General features: G+C 31.3%; 1 protein-coding gene across 2 annotated transcripts in view; it reads right to left on the reverse strand.

Annotated features, from left to right (window-relative positions):
• The window catches only part of LOC143255118 (dynein axonemal heavy chain 3-like), a 95798-nt gene that overhangs the window by 38642 nt on the left and 35954 nt on the right, over positions 1 to 21202 (reverse strand). For both annotated transcript variants that reach the window (XM_076510297.1, XM_076510296.1), the window contains 12 exons: positions 20948 to 21131; positions 19152 to 19337; positions 17778 to 18004; positions 16192 to 16305; positions 15460 to 15555; positions 14398 to 14525; positions 13236 to 13360; positions 11398 to 11583; positions 6042 to 6209; positions 4173 to 4306; positions 3416 to 3542; positions 1304 to 1462 (listed from right to left, as the gene is read on the reverse strand). In XM_076510297.1, coding sequence (XP_076366412.1) covers positions 1304 to 1462; positions 3416 to 3542; positions 4173 to 4306; positions 6042 to 6209; positions 11398 to 11583; positions 13236 to 13360; positions 14398 to 14525; positions 15460 to 15555; positions 16192 to 16305; positions 17778 to 18004; positions 19152 to 19337; positions 20948 to 21131 — 1834 coding nt within the window. The remainder of the gene's footprint in view (positions 1 to 1303; positions 1463 to 3415; positions 3543 to 4172; positions 4307 to 6041; positions 6210 to 11397; positions 11584 to 13235; positions 13361 to 14397; positions 14526 to 15459; positions 15556 to 16191; positions 16306 to 17777; positions 18005 to 19151; positions 19338 to 20947; positions 21132 to 21202) is intronic.

A 21202-nucleotide genomic window follows, 5' to 3' on the forward strand; every position in this document is an offset into this window, starting at 1 on the left:
GCAGCCAAATGTGGGAAGGCAGTTGCTAACAAAAAAATCCAATAATAAGAAAGAAATAATAGAGCACAAGATATCAATGTGGAAGACAGCAAAACTGTCCTTAAAGTCAGCACTTCATCCTTCAGTATTATGTTTAGACATAATTATCCAGATGTTAAGGTACTATGCCCAACCAATATTAATAGTATAGCTCCCTTATGTATAGTAGTCATGTGGTACTTTATAAAATTACTAGAGTGTGGTGGCTGACTGTTCTTTAGCAGGTGTTAACAGAGGGTAACAAAATAAATGTGCTTCATTAGTGAAAGATAAATAAGAAATGTAAATTGATAGTCAGACTTTACATACTTTAAATATTTCATATGACATTGCAATAGTTTGATTAGCTAGTGCTGGAGGTTTCATCTTTTAACTCAGTTAGTAGAACTCTCAATTAGCAGGTTTGAGGTTTAAATCTGAGACAAGGAAGTATATAATGAGAAAATTATCACAATATCAAACAATGTATAAACAAGAAACAATTATTTCCCTAACAACATCAATTCAACAACGTTTATGTAAAGTAAATCATAATGACCAGTTCTATACTTGTCAAGTTATTGAGACTTGGTCCATATTTTACTACAGCAATGTTATTTGCTGTTCTTACATTACTTTCATCTGTGTATTTGGCATGCTATGACAAATCCCAGGTGTCAAGTAAACATGGTGACGACAAATTTCATTGTGGCACATAGTATTTTCTCCTATGTTATTCATCTACAGGGAAATGTTAAACAGAACTTGAATGAAGAAAAACTCTTAGAAGTCTGGAACTATTTTTGTGTTCTTTGAGTCCTAAATCAAACTTTGTTTCTAGGATTTTAATGGTGGATTCAGCACCTCTTGTTTTTTCATGAATGAAGTCAACCAATAAGTGCTCATGTTTAGACCAAGATGGGACCAAAGGTAGGTAGTTCAGGCAATACTATCAAGTGGTTGTTGGTATGCCATTGTTAGCATGCATTCTTGCTGCTAATGTTAACAAATATATGTAGCCCTCATGTCTCAAAACTGTTTGAATATTTGAATACTATGTTGGATGATGACTTTTATACTAGGGTCTATCAACCAAAATATTATCATAACACACCATACACTGGTTAACACTGTCTTCTATATCATCAAATTGGTTTAAATACTGAATTTTACAATAATGGGTTCCAAAAATGCAGCAATTGCACAACAGAAGTGACTTAAAACAATTGCTACTAAGTGTCAAAAACATTGTTGTGAAATTACAACCAATAGCTAATGTTTTTACCTCTTTCTTAGCTTCAACTTCCACTGTGTCTTGTTCAATTTTGATCATAAGCCTTTCTGTCTCAGCTGAAGTCTGAATTAACTGTGGATGGAGAGCTGTTAGCTCATCCTGCATTACAAATACCTGGGAAGAGGCAAACTCCAGTTTCTCCAGACCAACCTGCAAGCACCAACAAAACCTCAATCAAGCCAAAATTAGGCTTTGAACAAGTTTTAGCAAGAAGGCAAATAACAAGCTTTGAATCTTCTAGCATACATTACCTCTGTAATTACTACAGTGAGTTTATTACTTTCACTGTTTTCAAAGTTTTCCTTGTTATAATGTTGCATGAACTTTTAATAATGGCACAATGTTTTAACTTTAAAACAATTAAATACATTGATGGAGTAGACCAAAATAAGCAACTGTGGTACACGTTTTGAAATATTGTTCTGGATTTTATTCTACACATTCTATCATTCATATCATGAAGTAGGTTAATTTATTACAAGTACATTTAGAATTAAAGTGTGTATTTTATGTTTTAGCTATAACAGTTAAAAGGATTATTTGCAGTTAAAATAACTCATTGAAAGCACAATTCCCTTTGGCTTTCTAGATGTCTTTACACTATAACCAAATTGTAACATCTTAATGTGCTTCGAGTACCAAATTATTCAGTAGAAATGCAATGCTTTTATTTGTCAGACGTATGTATGCAGTATCTAAAATATCTATAGAAACAGCATATGACATGGGTATACATTATGGGACTTCTCCCTTCCTTTTATCAGATGAAAATACATTGCATCATTATACAGTCAACTATTAACAGTTCACTCTACCATCCGACTAATCACATAGTGCCACATCAGCATAATGCCTATAAAAGTGCAGGTAGTCATATTATTCCCAGCAGTGTATGCACATGTGAGTCTCCCCCCCAAAAAAAGTGCCACACAACAAACATGTAGACCTCAAAGTTATAGCTGATAAAGGCTATTCACTGTAACAGATTTGATAGTTCAGTAGGAACTGTTTGTGAAAATAGCATTGCTGATAATGGAAACAGTAACCCCAAACTTATCAAAAGTAATTGTGTAATAAGGCATGTCAACCACCATAGATTATGCCAATATAGGTTTAACTCACAATAGTAAGCTACACATTAATGCTAAGGAACCTCAACACCTGTTCAAGAACCATTGCTTAGAAGAGATAACCAACAGGTTGAAATGGGTATCAGGTTTCAAACAATGGGCCAAAAATACCTTTTATAGATAAATCTATATAAAAATTGTTTATCAACAATCAATGATAGTTTGCTGTAGAGCATAAAAGAGAATTGTACATTGTATGACACACCAGCTGGAGTACCTCTATAAATGTGGGCTATATTTTAGCCAATGGTATTATAGATCTATAAAACATGATGGAACCATGACTCTGAGATGTACAAAACTGTTATCCATTAAGTCATTTTATTAATAACAAAACCTGTTGATCCAAAGCATATAGAAATGTGGTGAAGTGATAGCTGGGGTAACTGATGAAACCACCCACAACTATGACTTAGTCTGTATTAAGTCTTAATATAAATATCATTATGACTGTATGAAGATTGAGAAGTTCAAATGGTAACCATACAAGTTGGTTGAAACTTGGGATTAGTGCAGAATGTAAATAGCAATATTTCAAAATTGTACATTAATAATGTTACATTAGTATAAAAACAATACTGGATATATGAAAACAAAAAATGAAGACAAAAAAAACAAATGTTTTCAGCATAATGAAAGATCGAATCTTTGTTAATTATTTCGGTTGATTAATTTCTGTAACACAGTTATAATCAACATGGCTACTGATTACATACTATTGAAACTTTGAAAAAAAACGATCTTATCAATATATTTGAATGCAGTTTTAGGACTAACCACATATCTGTATCTTGTCAATACATTTAAATGCAGTTTTAGAACTAATCACATATCTGTATCTTATCGATATATTTGAATGCAGTTTTAGGACTAACCACATATTTGTACCTTATCATTACATTTGAATGCAGTTTTAGGACTAACCACGTATCTGTATCTTATCAATATATTTGAATGCAGTTTTAGGACTAACCACATATCTGTTTCTCTGAGTAAGCAGTTCCTCCTGTTTCTTTCCAAGAAGTTCTTTGAATGTCAAAATCAGTTCCAGGTAGGAGGTAGGGGTAACATAATTATGTCGCCTCAGTTCACTATAATACCTACAGAAAGACCCTTTTTATGTTTAATAAGATGATAAAAAATAAATAGTGAGGACAAAAAAAGAAAATTAACATATATGAAATACATTCCTGAGAAAGGCAGTTGTAACTCATTGAGTTTTAATGTAATCTTATATTGAAAATTGGAAAGAAACTTAAGATGTCTTTTTGTGAGAGTTACAAAAATACGTACTCAGGAAAACCTGTTATGAAACATAAATAAATAATTTTATTTTCTTTAATTTATAACATAATTTCAATCATTCCTGTGGCTAATATAAAGTAAACTATTGTCTGACAAAGGCCATGAGTTGTCGAAATGATGTTATAAAGTAGAAAAATTAAATAATTCACTTTGAAAGCTCTCTTTTGATCCTTTGTTTAAAGTACACAATGGACTTAATCTCATTACAACAAGTGCTGTATATTGTGTTTTTATCATAAAATAAATTATGATATAACTGCTGAAATATCAAAATTCTGTATTTGGTATTCTGTTTTCTATAAGCATATAATATTCATGATAAGAATAATATACAATAACGTTATAATACGAATAGTTGATTCTTTGCTTTTGTTTTCTCTACATCTTGATATTATAAAAATATGTAGACAGTCTTTCATACTCACTTCTCAGAAAGTGTCCGTACACTTTCATGAAAGTTCTTACACATGGCAACACACTGTCGACGTATCCCATCATCCAACTCAGATTCTTCCAGAAACTTATTAGCAACCATCTCTAGTGCATCTTCTGGCCATGCCTAACAGAACAGCTCCAAACATTCAATAAAACTTTACAACAAAAATGATGAAACCCAATACATATTAGCAACATTAACAGCTGAGGCATATTTGTTTGTGTGTGTGTGTGTATATATATATATTTTTGAGAAAATGAATACATACACAGTTAAGTAAACAAAATCAAAATGAAGGGTTGCAGTCAAAACAGCAAATCCAAACCTCTGACAAATCATATTAGTTTATTATAACCTAAAAGCAAGCCAAAACAAAAATAAATTTAAATATAATAAATAAAAAATATTACACTAATTAAAACGATTCCTGGGTACAAGCTATAATATGGGATATAAAATATTCCCTAGGTTTTGGAGGTAACTGCAGAAGTAGGACACAAATCACAGTGAGAATGCACCGTCTATCAGTCTTAACCTCCATTTATCAGCTTCACATAAAGAAGTAATAATAGATATAGAAATATAAATTAGGAGTGCGAGATGTGGGCACTCAAGCTCATAACTATATCACCCTTCACTGCCTGCAGACAGTTGTGGGAAAGTTACTGCTCTCTAAAGAAAAGAAGAAAAAACCATTGAAGAATAAGATAAAAAAATAAGGTTTTACCATTTGGGAGAAAGTAAGTTAAAATATTACCTCTTGAAGTTAGCATTCCAGCCCCCATTATGGTAGAAAGGCACTAATTGATAGCCCAGTAAATGAATTATATTAGCATGAAAAGTCCCATCCAGTTATCTGAATAGACTAGTATAGCACCCAACCACCACTCATTAAGTCTACTGTGACTCTCATGCTCTAAACAAGCCTTTTGTATCTTGATGAGAAACCTGCTTTAAATAAAACGTTATCTCAGAATGGCTGGTATAAGTATTAATGCTTATCAATAAGTGTTAATACCCCCACCAGCCATTTTGAGATACAAGGTGTACATATACATAAAGTAGTGCCAAGTTGTTAAATAACTTTATTCATAACTAAAAATAGTTATTAAAAAGTTTTTGTAAAATTTCTCTAATTTTCATGTTTTTATATTTATTTAATACATTCTTATATTTGTTACAGATAGTTTAATAATTTTATTTAAATTTTTTTATTAAATCCACAAACTATTAATTATTGTCTCAGTATTTCAACACTACTGATAAAATATTGTAATTTATAACAAATTTTCAATATCTAAATAATTGTTAAGTTATAATTTTATAACAGAAGGATATGGTGCATTACTTTTAAAAGTTATAATGTTTATAACTGAAGGGTATGGTACATTACTATTAAAAGTTACAATGTTTATAACAGATGGGTATGGTACATTACTATTAAAGAGGGTAAGCCATAAATTGGAAAGGCAAAATATTTTCTTTTATCAAAAATATTTACATTGATATCCTTATCAGTTACTTTAATTTCCAAAGCTAAAAAACGTATTTCTGTATTAGATATTGAAGTATTTTCAATTTTTAATTCTGCTGGATAAATAATGTTAATAACATTATTTATTTTAGGATTATTTATGCTAATTAAATAATTTATACATCTGTAAGTTAAAGTAACAATATATGGATATGTGTAGTTTTCAATAAATCTATAAATTTGCTATAAAAGTTGAAAAGTTAGCTCTCTTGAATCCACAGAACAACATCCTAACCATTAAGCCCTCTCTTGCTCTCTCACTCATGGGCAATAAACTTCAGTTAACATTGCATATTTAAGAAGAATTTGAAAAGTTTGCCTTACCTGAAACCAATCTATGGTGCAGCAGTTTATTAACGAAGGAAACATTCGCAGCCGGTTACGGAATGCTCCACCAATGGGACTCATGGCAAGAACTAAGTGTAAGTTCTGACACACACGTTCAATGAAGTAGTTGTAGAGTGATAAAGGTGTGGTGTCAATTTTCTTACCCTAAACGTAAGTAGAGATGTTTCAACACTTCAGTGTCTTTTGCTTCAAATGACAATAGGAAATTAATTTCAGATCCTTTGAATGGTAATAAAAGAATATAAAATAAAAATTACACTGGAAGTTCGGCAAGTAAAGAACATCAGATAATTCATGATCAAAAGGTATAAAAACATGATAAATAATGCAAGAAACAGTTTTAAAACTGATACTAACTATCTTTTCTGTATTTCAAGTTAGCAAATGTATATCACTCTAGAAGTTTAATAGTCTTACTCATACTAAGTCATACTACATACATATATCTTAAAGTTTCTGTAGTAAAAAATTAAATATAAATATTAAACTGTTATGCTGAGACTCTGAAATTTTTTATTTTTAACATTCACCAAATATTCAAATCTGATTATTTTCTCCAAGATATATATATATATATATATATTGTATTTTTTCATAAGAATTGCATTTTTAATAATAATATATAATTATTCAAGATGTAATTCTTCCACAACAATACAGGAGCTGTTACTAATTTAAAATAAACTTATTTTTTACTGATCATAAATTTTTAAGTAACTTCCAAATGCATCAGAAAGACCATTCCTTTATTAGACAAAGAAAGAAGTACATCAGTGGTCAAGGTGATATTTTCATTTCAGAACATCAAAACTAAAACTTGTGCACTTATTAAAAGTCACACAAATTAATAAACAGATGTTCAGATTTCTCTATAATGAAAATATCTTTCTGATATATACTTACCTCTCCTCACAAGATTAGCTATTTTCATTCAGTGCTGTCCTCTATATGCAAATTTTTTTTATACATGCCACAAGCCTCCCACTCACCCCTGTTGGAATTATTATATTCCAACACATTTTACATATAAATCATCATGCGTCCTAAACAATAATAGCATGATATACTCATGTGATGCACATGACACTTCTCTACTGAACCATCACTTCTCTTTTGGTGGAAGGTGTGGAGAAGTGGAAGGAAAAGTGGAAGATTAGCAAGAATCTCACACTGAAAAGGAGGAGGGCTGATGTGAGGGAATGAAAGTTGTATCCCTAAAAGCATCTGAATGATACCTCTAAAAATAAGATGTAGACCCAAAGATCAGAAGAGGAGAACAGCACCACTTCTGGGCCAGATATACTCTTAGCCCATGTGTGAAACACGTAAGACATACGAGGAGTACATTTGAGTGGGAGAGAAAGTGATAGAAAAGTGACCTTAACTAAATCCCACATGAAAAAAGTGGGTAAAAAAAATTCACACCTGAGTGTAGTGTGGTTAGAGTGGGGTGGACCGTACTAGGTAAGTCAACTATAACCAAAGCTTCCTTGAAGGGTACTGAATATCACACAAAGGTAGGATGAAAATCATACCATTTTCATCCATGTGGGATAAAGGGTGCCCATTATCTGGAAAGCAAAGAAATTGAAGACCCTTGGTCAAAAGCCAGTTGAGAAATTCTGCCACACAAACCACAGTAAGTTTATCAACAGGAAACCCAATTAGTAGACCAATTGTCGAAGACTTTCCACTTTCAATGGTATACTTCTATGGAAGATGGCTGTATGGAACTAGATAACAAAAAAGTGACTTCATGTGTGAAACTAGATCATCTCACCAAGGACCAGACAAAAACCAGGCATGAAGATACAGGATGTTTAAAGTAGGGATGTAGAATATGGGATCAAAGCTGATGAAGAAGGGAAAGAGAAAGTGGAAGAGGAACAGATGGGAATAGGAGCAGTCACTGTAACCTTGAAAACCAAACTTGATGAAGCAATTGGATGGGGGATACAGATAAAAATTCTTGTGTGACCAATCCTGGCTGAGACCATTGGGCTCCAAAGTCTGTGCATATTATACAGTTGACCAAAAGGGGGGCAATTTGGTAGTGAGGCTCATGGCATAGATATCCACTTGGGAGGACCCCACCAATGGTAAAGATTCCTGAAAACTAGTAGACCTAATGAAAATTCCATTGGATATATGTGGTCAGAAGAAAGTGATGAAATGCCCAATGTATAGCTGGAAGTTAAAAATGACTCACAAGAAGCAAGTATCCATGGAATTATGAAAATACAGTCCCAGAGCATGGAGATAATGTGCAAAAGCTACGAATATTTGAGAAAACACACAAGGTGCTGAGGCAAATTAGAAGGGGAGACTCAAAATTGGCAAACTACCTCAAAATGGCAAAACTGAAGGTATAAGCGAGACCAATGTGCTATTGGGATGTATAGGTAAGTATTGGAGACATCCATGTTTATCACCCACAACCCCATGGAAAATGTACATCTCAGGGTGAGAAAAGACTCAATGGTGAACATGAGTATTGTGATTAAGAGGTTGAAGTGAGAGAAACTGATTCTTGGCCACCAATACTAACGTTTCTTGGAGACAACAAAATGTTGGAAATAAAAATCCCCACAAGGATGGGGAACTTCTTCGATTGCCCATTGCAAAATCAATTTTCAAACTGGTACTGGTTGAGACGGGGGGAAGGAGGTACGTCATTGAGGAAGGCAATGAAAAGAAGTACCCTGATTAGAAGGAATAGGTAAGTACTGGAATGGAGAAGGACAGAAAATGGGAATAGGAGGCATATGAGGATCTCATTGAGACAAACAGGCTACAAAAGTTGTAAGGGTGTATTGTTGGTGGACCTATGCCATCTGAGGTTCGAAAGATTCAAGTACTGCATTAAATATATAACATCTCAGAAAAGGTGACACACATAATTCTCTGAGATATTCCAAGGGTAAATGATCTAAGCCAAAACTGTATTTTGACCCATAAGGTCCCAACAACAAAGAAACCACATATATAACATCAGAGCCAAAGACAAAATGTGGGCTAAAGTGGAGAGAAAAGTAAGGATATGTGAAGAAAAACCCCTCAGGATTTCTGTGAAGGATCTGAGATAGTAGATGTCTGTAAGGAAGACACAGTAAGACATAGATGAGAATATTTGGCATGGGTAAGACTAATATTTGATTCAGGAACCTTCCCCCAAATGGTACAAAGCAGCCTACTGTTGATCTAAAAATGGATAGTCTCCACAATGGTGAGAAAGGATGAATTGATCAGAAGTCCTCGGGGGCATGGCATGTTGATCCTCTCACTTAATTGAGAGGCAAATTGATCAGAATGTAACAAAATATGGATGGGAAGCTTGTTCTCATGCAATAAAGAAGGGCAAGGTGAATAAAAGATTGGGAGAGAGACAAAACATCACAAACCTGAAACATAAAATATGAAAAGACTGAATTAGGCTTAGGTGATTACTCAGTGTATGAATGGGAAGGAATGGAAAACACTGGAGATGAGGGTTGACCAATGTAATGTTCAATCTCTCAATGTATAAAAAACAGTAGGTCAACCAATGTGTCACCTGCACCTAAAAAAAACTGATTGCTGGTGTGACCCTCCAAATGTTAATGTGCACTTTGGAATTTATTGCAAAAGAAAAGGTTTATAAAATTCAAGCACAGAAATATAGGAGCAAGAATGAACTGATGTATTTTAATATATGAATTGGTTGAATAAATAAAAATAATGCCAAAAGTAACCTCTTTGTGTGGACAAAAAATTATTTGTCACACTGGAAAAACTAGAAACACAAAATAGTAAGTCTTTACTCAAGTGCTGCCAAAGGAGAAGAGATTATTGAGTAGAGAGGTATAGATGGAGCCACATGCATCACATGAACATATTATGCTACTATTGATTAAAAGATGAAACATGATGATTTTCATGAAAGAAGTAATGAAACAGGGGAACAGAAGGCTTGCAGTATGCATAAGGTGAAAGTTGATGTAATTTCACATTCCCAACTAACTTTTTAAACACTGAGAAAGTTCATATAAAGATATTCATGCAGTTAAACCTCAAATAAAGATCTGCAGCATGATGGATAACAAAGACAAGAGATAAGCTAGTTTAGTTCAATAAAGAAATAGCTTTCTCTTATCTGGGCCCAATAAATTAATTTCTGGTCTAGAGTCATCATCTGCATTTGTATTATCTCGGTTTATCATTCTCAAAAACATCATTATCTGTTTGATTACGATCGTATTTGAATAAAGGATCTTGTTTCATCTGGGTAAGTATTAGTTTGGTTACGATGGTGTTTAACTGAAGGGTCTTGTTTCATCTGGAAAAGTATTAGTTTGGTTATGATGGTGTTTCACTGAATTATCTTGTTTCATCTGGAAAAGTATTAGTTTGGTTATGATGGTGTTTCACTGAATTATCTTGTTTCATCTGGGTAAGTATTAGTTTGGTTACGATGGTGTTTAACTGAAGGGTCTTGTTTCATCTGGAAAAGTATTAGTTTGGTTATGATGGTGTTTCACTGAATTATCTTGTTTCATCTGGAAAAGTATTAGTTTGGTTATGATGGTGTTTCACTGAATTATCTTGTTTCATCTGGGTAAGTATTAGTTTGGTTATGGTCATCTCAGTTCTTCTAGACATTACACTTAACAAGGAATGTTTCTCCATACTACTAGTTTCAAATACACTTCAATATCACAAGGAATGTTTCTCCATACTACTAGTTTCAGACATACATCAATATCAAAAGAAATGTTTTGCCATACTACTAGTTTCAGATATACTTCAATATCACAAGGAATGTTTCTCCATCCTACTAGTTTCAGATACACTTTAATATCACAAGGAATGTTTCTCCACACTACTAGTTTCAGATACACTTCAATCTCCAAGAAATGTTTTCCATACTACTAGTTCCAGATACACTTCAATCACACAAGGAATGTTTCTTTTTACGACTAGTTTAGTTTCAGACATACTTCAATCTCACAAGGAATGTTTTCCATACTACTAGTTTCAGACATACTTCAATCTCACAAGGAATGTTTTTCCATACTACTAGTTTCAGATACACTTCAATCTCATAAGAAATGTTTCTTTTTACTACTAGTTTCAGACATACTTCAATCTCACAAGGAATGTTTTTCCATACTACTAGTTTCAGATACACTTCAATCTCACAAGGAATGTTTCTTTTTACTACTAGTTTCAGACATACTTCAATCTCACAAGGAATGTTTTTCCATACTACTAGTTTCAGATATACTTCAATAACACAAGGAATGTTTCTCCATACTACTAGTTTCATATATACTTCAATCTAACAAATCCTAACCTGTTCTCTTGCAGCCGCTTGCATTTTTTCTAAGATGTCAGCTTTCTCTTCCGAAGCATACAGATTTGGGACATCACCAGTGTTCAGAATCATGTTTATGTCTTCAACAAAGGATTCATCTTTAATCTGGTTGTCACTGAACAAGAAAACTGTACCTTTACCCTCTGCCCCAGCTTTAAGAAGTACCTGTTATGGTAAACATATTGTTAATTATTGTTTGAACCTCAAATCAAGTAAGTGCTTCTTGGGAAGTTATGTTAAATATAGTTTTATTACACTTGAAGAGCCTCATTTCTGAAAAAAAAAAAACACAACAAAAAACAAACAAACAAATATGATAATTTTTTATGTATTTTATAATTATCTGTCAAAATATTGTAGTTCAAAGAAATATTCTGGTACTTGAAAGGTTCTTAAATCTACCACAATTTGTGACTTTTGTGAAAGAAAATAAAGCAACTAGGATTTCAAAGCTATATTTCAGGAGAAAGTTAAAGGTATACAAGAATAAAGATTTCTATTAAGATTATTTAAAAGTTCCTATCTTGTTCATGATACAGTTGACAGTAAAACATTATAATGTAACATAGATTACTGGTTCAAATATATTACATTTAGATTATAAATTTTTCTTTGATTCCTTCCAAATGGGCCCAGCATGGCTGGTGAGCTCGACTTGTAATTTAAGGGTCATGGGTTTGAATCTCGGTTACACCATATGTGCTCGCTCTTTCAGCCATGAGGGCATTATATTATAATGAAACGGTCAATCCCACTATTCTCTGGTAAAAAGTATAGCCCATGAGTTGGCATTGGGTGGTGATGACTAGCTGCCTTTTCTCTAATTTTACACTGCTAAATTAGGGATGGTTAGCACAGATTGTCCTCATGTAGTTTTGCACCAAATTCAAAACAAACAGACAAATCCTTCCCAATGTTTCTGTGTAATTCAGGATATACTTGTAATAACAGAAGTTCCATGAAGGAGTACAGGAGAAATGAAACCAATCTTTATGAACAAGTGAATTTTGATAAATCTTTTATAGCCCAATGGAATGATTCGACAGTGATTCCTAACCAAACATTACTATCTAAACATGAGTATTGTGTGAAATCATTCTTTATAAATATAGCAGTTCATAAACAAATCTTTGTGCCTTATTATTAAATACATGTAATGTATGGAATTATTTATCACAAATTCATGACCAAATCTTCACATCTAAAGACAGATAATATTTCTACAATAATTTGTTGTGAAAAGCAGAATTATGAAGTTTTTAGAAATAATTATTTAGTTTTTAATAACAGCTTTTCAATTGTCAAAGCAGTTAAAGGTACAGAGAAATATAAAGAAAACACATCCAAAGAATCGGTAACAGTTATAACTGGCCTGGTTATGAACCTATATATTTTACAGAACTCTAATATAAAGTAAAAACTTGTTATTTTCCTCAAAATTATTGGTTAGAATGTTTCATATATAATTTTGTTCTGTCATTTTTTGTATTATAAAGGTTACTTCACACTGCTAGCTTTATGCATATATTTAAGACATTTCCTCTTCTGGCCAAATATTGTCAAATATTGCTAAAAACTAATGAAACACTGCATTCTAATCTTTATAAATAAGAATATAAAAACAATGATGTTTAATTAGCTATACACATTAGATGATTAGTTTGAACTTGAATTTCACTCTAAGTAAGTAGCTTGCTCTGCTTGAAAAATCATAGTAGTAAATAATTTTTATAAAATCAGTTATTATGTTTTTGTATTCTGATGACAAAAAAACAGAAGTGGTTAAAAAAAACAACAGACATTTAAAATTTTCAAACCTTCTTCAGGTCATCTCTCCACTCACTGACAGTGTAGTTTTTGGTGATTTCTATTTGAAATAGCTCGTAACCAGCCATGAAAGTAGCTAGTTTAGTTGCACTTTGTCTTCCACTTCCTCCTATTCCTGGAAATATTAAAGACAACATAACTTGTCACTTTCACTGTAAACAATATGAAAAACTTTCAGCTACTGAGAAATGATAGTGATTGGTTACCCTAACTAAACCATATATAATTCTGTATGTAATTACAAGTAGAACATATTGAAAGAATGTTTTTTTGTTTCTCAAACTACATTTACAGGTGGCTGTCTTATATAAAGCATTACTAGTCACATGATCCTAAGATCAATTACAGATATGAACTATCTGTACAGTGATGCAACATCAATTACAGACATGAACTGACTATCTGTACAATGACATAACATCAATTACAGATATGAATTCACTATCTGTACAGTGACATAACATAAATTTAATTATAATATGCTTGTGACAAGATACTAGATATTAGCTTTATAATCAGTGTTGACCAACAGATCATATACCTGATGCAGGATCTACAATAATTTGCTTTATTGGGATTATTTTAAGATTGTTACATGGAGAAGATACAATTTAGGATTCTTAAACCTTTATTGGTTAACTACATATCGAAACTTTCAACTGTCACATCAGTTTGGTGAAATTGGCTTCTACTCTGTAAGGTTCAAGACCTGGTTTAAGGTGATGCGTTTTCATATAGCATTCTTGTTGTATGTATTGATCACGTGTTGCTATCGTTTAGATTTATTTCACTTTAATTTCAGCTTGGATGGCATGAAAGACATACACAGAATCTACAGCAAAAAGTGTAGAGATGTGTCTGTTCTACCCTATATATTTATTCTCTTCTTTAGTTACCCTCACATTTAAATTTAGTGTAATCAAACCAACAAACCTCTTGTTATGTGTAAACAGTTTACAAGTGAAGGTTTTTGTTAATATTCGGTGCAAGACATTAGAACAGATTCACCAGAAAGTTTTCAAGGGATGAGGAATATGTGCTATCACACTAGGAGTGAACGATAGGTTTAAACTTAATAACAATTGTATTAATGTCTAACTTGAAAACGTCTATCAAGATATTCTAAGGATGTAGTGACTGATTTAAGCATACCTATGAGAAGCAGGTGACCTCTGTCTTGCTTCAGAACTCTGCTGATGCGAGATATGTGTTCGATAGCAAACTTAAACATTACCAGGGGCATTGGAGCTTTAGTCATGATGTTATACTCTTCCAAGTAACTACAGGTAACAAACAACAACACTTTGATATTTAGAAAAACTCAAAACTGTTTCCACATTTATCAATTTATGTACATAAATACTCAGATAAATGAAAAAAATCACACTTCACTAACACTCTCTTACCTTTAGGTGACTAGATGAAGGCAATCTAATACACCTTACTAATATAGAATCAGACTTAAATAATCTTTAGTTGACCATATTAAGATATATTCTGACACAAGTTTTATACCAAGAATCAGATCTTGCTAACACTGTTTTCAGCCTCAGGTGACCAGTTGAGGTTAGTCTGATGTCTTTTGAACATTGTTGTGATGTTTTTCTTGTCCAATCAGTTCAGAAATACATAAATCAATATTTCATAACGTACATAAATAAATACAAACATAATACTAAAATAAAATAGTTAATCACAACTAATTAAACAAGGTACATGAACATACTACAGAAGTGGAATTGTTGATCAAAACTGATCAAATAAGGTACATGAACATACTACAGAAGTGGAATAGTTAATCAAAACTGATCAAACAAGGTACATGAACATACTACAGAAGTCGAATAGTTAATCAAAACTGATCAAATAAGGTACATGAACATACTACAGAAGTGGAATAGTTAATCAAAGCTGATCAAATAAGGTACATGAACATACTACAGAAGTGGAATAGTTAATCAAAACTGATCAAATTAGGCACATGAACATACTACAGAAGTGGAATTGTTAATCAAAACTGATCAAATAAGGTACATGAACATACTACAGAAGACAAATAGTTAATCAAAACTGATCAAATAAGGTACATGAACATACTACAGAAGACAAATAGTTGATCAAAACTGATCAAACAAGGTACACGAACATATATATATACATATTCTTAAGTTTCTTCTATGGATAAGCTGGAATTAATAGTTTTTTTCTACTTACTGTTCCATGATAGTAGTTAAATAATTAAAATCTGTAACTTCATCGTATACTTTAACTTCAGCATCAGGGTGCATGTAATCTCCAAAAAATAAATTCCTAGGAAAAAATAAAATCCTGATATAATTCTTCACATAATAATTCAGAGTTTTAAAATTGTTTGAAAATTTTTAAATCAAGATGCTTGAACTTGAGAGAACTTCAAGGTAAAATTGAAACAGGAACCTTTGATCCTTTTCATACAGAAACACAAAAGACATTATTAATGGTTCCCTATCAAATACCATTTACAATAACCATGTTATAATCAAAACCAAATTATGGTAGTAATGTATCTGTAGACTTCATTAGTAAAACCAGTATGTCTTAAGTTACCCATAATACACAGAGTATGAAACAAATTCAATTTGAACATTTTTAATATATTTATGTATGTGGTCCTATCACAACCATGTAATTTGCTCTCAGATGTTTAAAAACACAAATACAACTATAAAACATGATTTAGATCAAACTATTTACAACCTAAATACTCATGTCAGCAAATGAGCTTCTTTCATTTTTTCAAAAGATAATTAATTGATGCTTTAAATATTTTTCTTTGTTATTTTCTTTTGGTTCAATTGGCCGATAAAAAAAAACATTTTAATAGAGTACTTTTTAAGTACTTTACTCTGTGGAAGCTTAACTGTTTTTTGTTATAATACAAAAAATATCATTAAATTCTCGTTTTACCTAATATGTTCATCTTTCAACTTTCCCGAAGGCGTAAGGTGTGAAAGCACTTTGTCCAGGTTCTGCTTAAAGCAAGACTGTGTTGTGTCCTTGACAATAGTGAAGAATGTTTGTCTGCATTTATAACAGTTATAAAGAATTAAAATCACACAGATGAACAGATAACAGAAAATAAAAATCGTACTATTTGACAATTATTGTTATCATCCACTTTGACTTATAAATTATATGCCATTAACTCAAATGAGATTTAGAAATAATGTCCTGTAGAAACAATTTATATTTTTTTTAATATTCTAATATAAAATAGGAGGGTAGATTTTTCCATTAATAACTAAAACTGCTTTTAACAAAATGAATAATTTAATACAAATCAGAATGAGAAAAAATATCTAAGTGAATAGCTACATATTTATTTTAACCTACTTTCTACTTTAAAATGTTCCTGAACTATCTGTTTTAAAAAATGAAACGCTCTTACTACAGATATCCCTCAATTTGTGAACGTTTGTTTTTTATGCTATAATGTAATTAACTTTTATAGGCATGATTTTCAGTTTGCATTTTTGTAAGAACAAAAACTTACATAAAAGTCATAAAAACTTTTGCCTGCTAAGAAACAATGCTTCCCTATAACAAAACTCAATATAGCTAAAAAGCTATTTTTTCTGCTAAAATATTGAAATACCTTGCCATCTACTGAAGTTTACACACCATCAGAGTGTGAAAAATTACCAGTAACCACTGTAGCTTCTCCCTTCACCCTTCCATTATCTTGACAAGTAAAGCAACAATTATTTATTAGCAAGCATTTTAATAATGAACACATCTTTTTATTTCAGGTTTTTGTTTGTGTTAATTGTAACATACATATATGTTTCTTGTGTTATATTGGAATAAAATGTTGTGTTAATTGTAACATACATATATGTTTCTTGTGTTATATTGGAATAAAATGTTGTGTTAATTGCAACATACATATATGTTTCTTGTGTTATATTGGAATAAAATGTTGTGTTAATTGTAACATACATATGTTTCTTATATTATATTGGAATAAAATGTTATGTTAATGTGGCCAAAGATTTGATTCAAAACTCATCACATATTTTTTTACCTTTAAAATAATGGGAAAAGATTTTTAGTTTTATATTTTTTCATCATGCATTATGTTTTTCAAGAATATATCCCTTTTGTAAATCATTAATATCAGTAGATATTTGTACTGAAAATAAATAAGAAATTCATACTGATGAGGAAAATAAAGCAACTAACTGTACACTCTACAAATATTTATAATGTAATAAAACGTCTACACTGAATGTTCTGCCATAACTAATATGTAGGGTTAATACAGAACTTGTAGGGTGGAAATATTTAATTAAAGTTTTGTTCAAAGACAATAAAGTAACATTTAGAGGTTGATTTTGTGGGTGATTTTGTGTCTTCTGCTCAATCACTAATCTTTGATAACTATGTTTTCACAGGTAATTATTTTGAAAAGCATTGCTATGGTATCTTTAAAAGGTATGAAGAAATCTATAATATATTCATGAAGACAATAAAGTTAAAATACATTGCTTTACCTGTCACTGTCATCAATAAGCCTGTCATAAAACACACGATACACTTCATGCACCCAAAGTCGCAGAAGTTTGTTAGGATCCTGAAGATGAGAACGTGGCGTTAAAATTACACCTTGAACAACACGGGCAAAGTCTCGAAGGTTGAATACATAGTGGCTTTTGGAAGGAGTAGGTAAGAAATTGTTGATGGCTGCCTTGTAAATATCCTTGATAGCATGTACCAAGGCCTAAATGTATACAATCATAACAAACAATTTCAAATGACATACACATACATTTCTGTATTATTATTCAGTTTAAACATTTAGTTCTTAATACGAAAAATATAACTCAATTTTGTACAGTAATGTCTTGCAGCAGTTACTTTCATTTAATTCAAATTTCTTAAATGTAAAAGTTAATTTTAAAAGAAGGAAATATAGCAATAAAAATATAGTTTATACTTTAGCTTTAAATTAGCCATTAAGTTACTATTTATAAGTGGTAACCTGTATTTCTTCTTAGTATAATCATAAAACTCTAACAAAGAGGAAGTATAGATTGTGTACTATGTTGTTTCACACACATGATAACATTTACCTTATTTATAAGACTTTATCAAACACCACATATGACTTGGATTTTACTTTATTATTAATTAAGATAGCATATGCTTTATAATTATTATCAAACACCACATACAACTTGGATTCTACATCATTATTAATTGAGATAACCTATACTTTTTATTTATTATCAAACACCACATACAACTTGAACTCTACATTATTATTAATTAAGATAACATATGCTTTATAATTATTATCAAACACCACATACAACTTGGATTCTACATCATTATTAATTGAGATAACCTATACTTTTTATTTATTTTCAAACACCACATACAACTTGGATTCTACATTATTATTAATTAAGGTAACATATGCTTTATAATTATTATCAAACACCACATACAACTTGGATTCTACATCATTATTAATTGAGATAACCTATACTTTTTATTTATTTTCAAACACCACATACAACTTGGATTCTACATTATTATCAATTAAGATAACCTTTACATTTTTTATTCATTATCAAACACCAGGAAAAGCAAGAAAACTGAGTTAGTCCTCAAACATGTGAACCCAAAATTTTTGTTTTAGTGGTAAAATTTTATATGTTTTAAAGATGAAAGAAGTAACAATTCTGAAAACGTTTTCAAAGGTCAAAATTCACTTTATGGGTTACAGGCTTTCTTGAGATAAAGACAAATATAAACATTTGTAAGTAACCACAAAAAACATTCTAGAGATAACATTTTCTTGTAGATTTGTTTACTCAAGTCTTAACAAGAATGTTTTCATAAACCTTTAGATACAAGGTTACCTTTCCCATTCTCAGAACAGCAGTTTCATATCCTTTTCCAAAATGCCAATCTACTATTGATGAGAATATTTTTGTCAACGTTTGGTCATCAAACGAGTCAATTGTTACAACATTTAAATGTCGAGTAAAGCGGCCAGAGATATCATTACGACCACCACCAGGAGGACCCATTGCCGAAATCAGGAGCTGAAATATAATGAAAATACATATCTACTATTAAATCTTATTAATTTTCAAATACTACCATTATTTTTCTGTCTTTCTTATAATTTTCTCTTTTTCTTGGATTTCTTCAACCAGATATTTTCATTGATTTGCTTCAACTTTGATGATTTATAAAATATTTTGCAAACTGTTACTCTTATATTTGTTCAAGTTACAAACTTATAGCCTCAAAGTTACCCCAAAATTATCATTTTATATTTAACATTAATTTGTCCACAAAGAGAATTAGAAGACTGATCAAATCCAATTTAAATATGTGATATCACAAGAAGTAAAATGTAAGACCCTAACTTTGTCAATTGATGGTCATTCCTTCTTCATTCAAAATTCATTTTTTTCTATAATCTCATGACTTTCGTTGTGGTGTGATCTACTGTGCTCTTTAAATACATGTAATATTAGTAGGCTTACAGAATCAGAATGATATATGACATAATCACTTTAGTCACTGTAAAAAGTTCTGCTAAAAGTTAAATGACTAGATGGTTTGGGCTTGAAAGGTGGGAGTTATAATTTTCTTCTTGAAAAATTTATAATAACTTAGGTAATTGAAAACATATAAATCAAAACTAAGCATGTAACCTAACCTTTAATGTCTATAAAGTAAAGTCTGTCTGTGTAAGTAACCTAGTTATAAACTTATAATTAAAGGCCTTAGCTTTATTGTTTGCAGAAACACCACAGAGTGTGAGATATCAAATATCTGTTAAAAGTAAAATCCACACTACAGGTTGTGATCTCATCAAGTAATAAAATAATTATGGAATTGAAAATAGCACCAACATTCAGTAATAAGTATGTTTACTGAACAGAATATTCATCTAAAACAAAGATCATCATGAAGCAACCAAAGTACAAGAAAGGTGTGTATATCATAGAAGATGGTAAACAAAGTTGATTTTACAGAAAAGCTAGCTATTATCACTGAAATTTTTATCACACTTTTCTTTAAACAACCTTAAATTAACTGTATCAACCACATCTGATGACAACCTGTTCCATTAACCAATCATCCTTAAAGAAAAATAAGACTGTCTTACCTGAAGATGACTTCCTCCTTGCCAAAATTTATACGTTTTATCCCTAGTTTTATCTTTCCCATTATTAAATATGTAAAATACATAACGTATCAATACTCAGTTTCCTTAACAATCTTAAACACCTCAGTGAAATCCCCTATAATTCTTCTTGTTTCAAGAGAAAACACTCTTCTTGCAACCCTTTCCAACAATTCAATGTTTTTGCTATGGTAAGGAGCTCAGATTGAACACAATGTTCCAAATGTGCCCTTACCAACAACCAATACAATGGCCTCTTTAGATTTGTGATTTTATTATAATAAAATCTGCTGTTTATTCGCTCAATTAATCAAATGATATGAATTTTTTTGTAAGGCAGTAACATTCTTCTTGCAGCCAGCAATATCACAAACTTTAATGTCATCCACAAATTAAAATAATCTATTATTTTTAATCTTCAATGATAAAATAACTTTCTTTAAATTCATAAAGATTCCAATTTGGTAATAAGTTTTAAAATTCAAATGCATAAATAGAATATTAATTACTTACTACATCAATAATCTCAATTTTGGAAGTGTCTTTTTTGTCATACCAATGCCCATGGTCCAACAGTTGGCGTAGCAACTCAATAGGTGGCTGCGCTCCCCAAGTTTCTTTAGCTGGCATGTTTAGATCATCAACAAACATAACACATTTCCTTCCCATTCCAGGACCAAAAACCCCTTTCCGCCGTCTGTGAAGTTTTTAAAACCTTTATAAGTTGTTGTTTAACACTAGATGCAACTTTTAATATATGCTATTTGT

Source organism: Tachypleus tridentatus, chromosome 7, assembly GCF_004210375.1.
Source record: "Tachypleus tridentatus isolate NWPU-2018 chromosome 7, ASM421037v1, whole genome shotgun sequence".
Classification (NCBI taxonomy): Eukaryota; Metazoa; Arthropoda; class Merostomata; order Xiphosura; family Limulidae; genus Tachypleus; species Tachypleus tridentatus.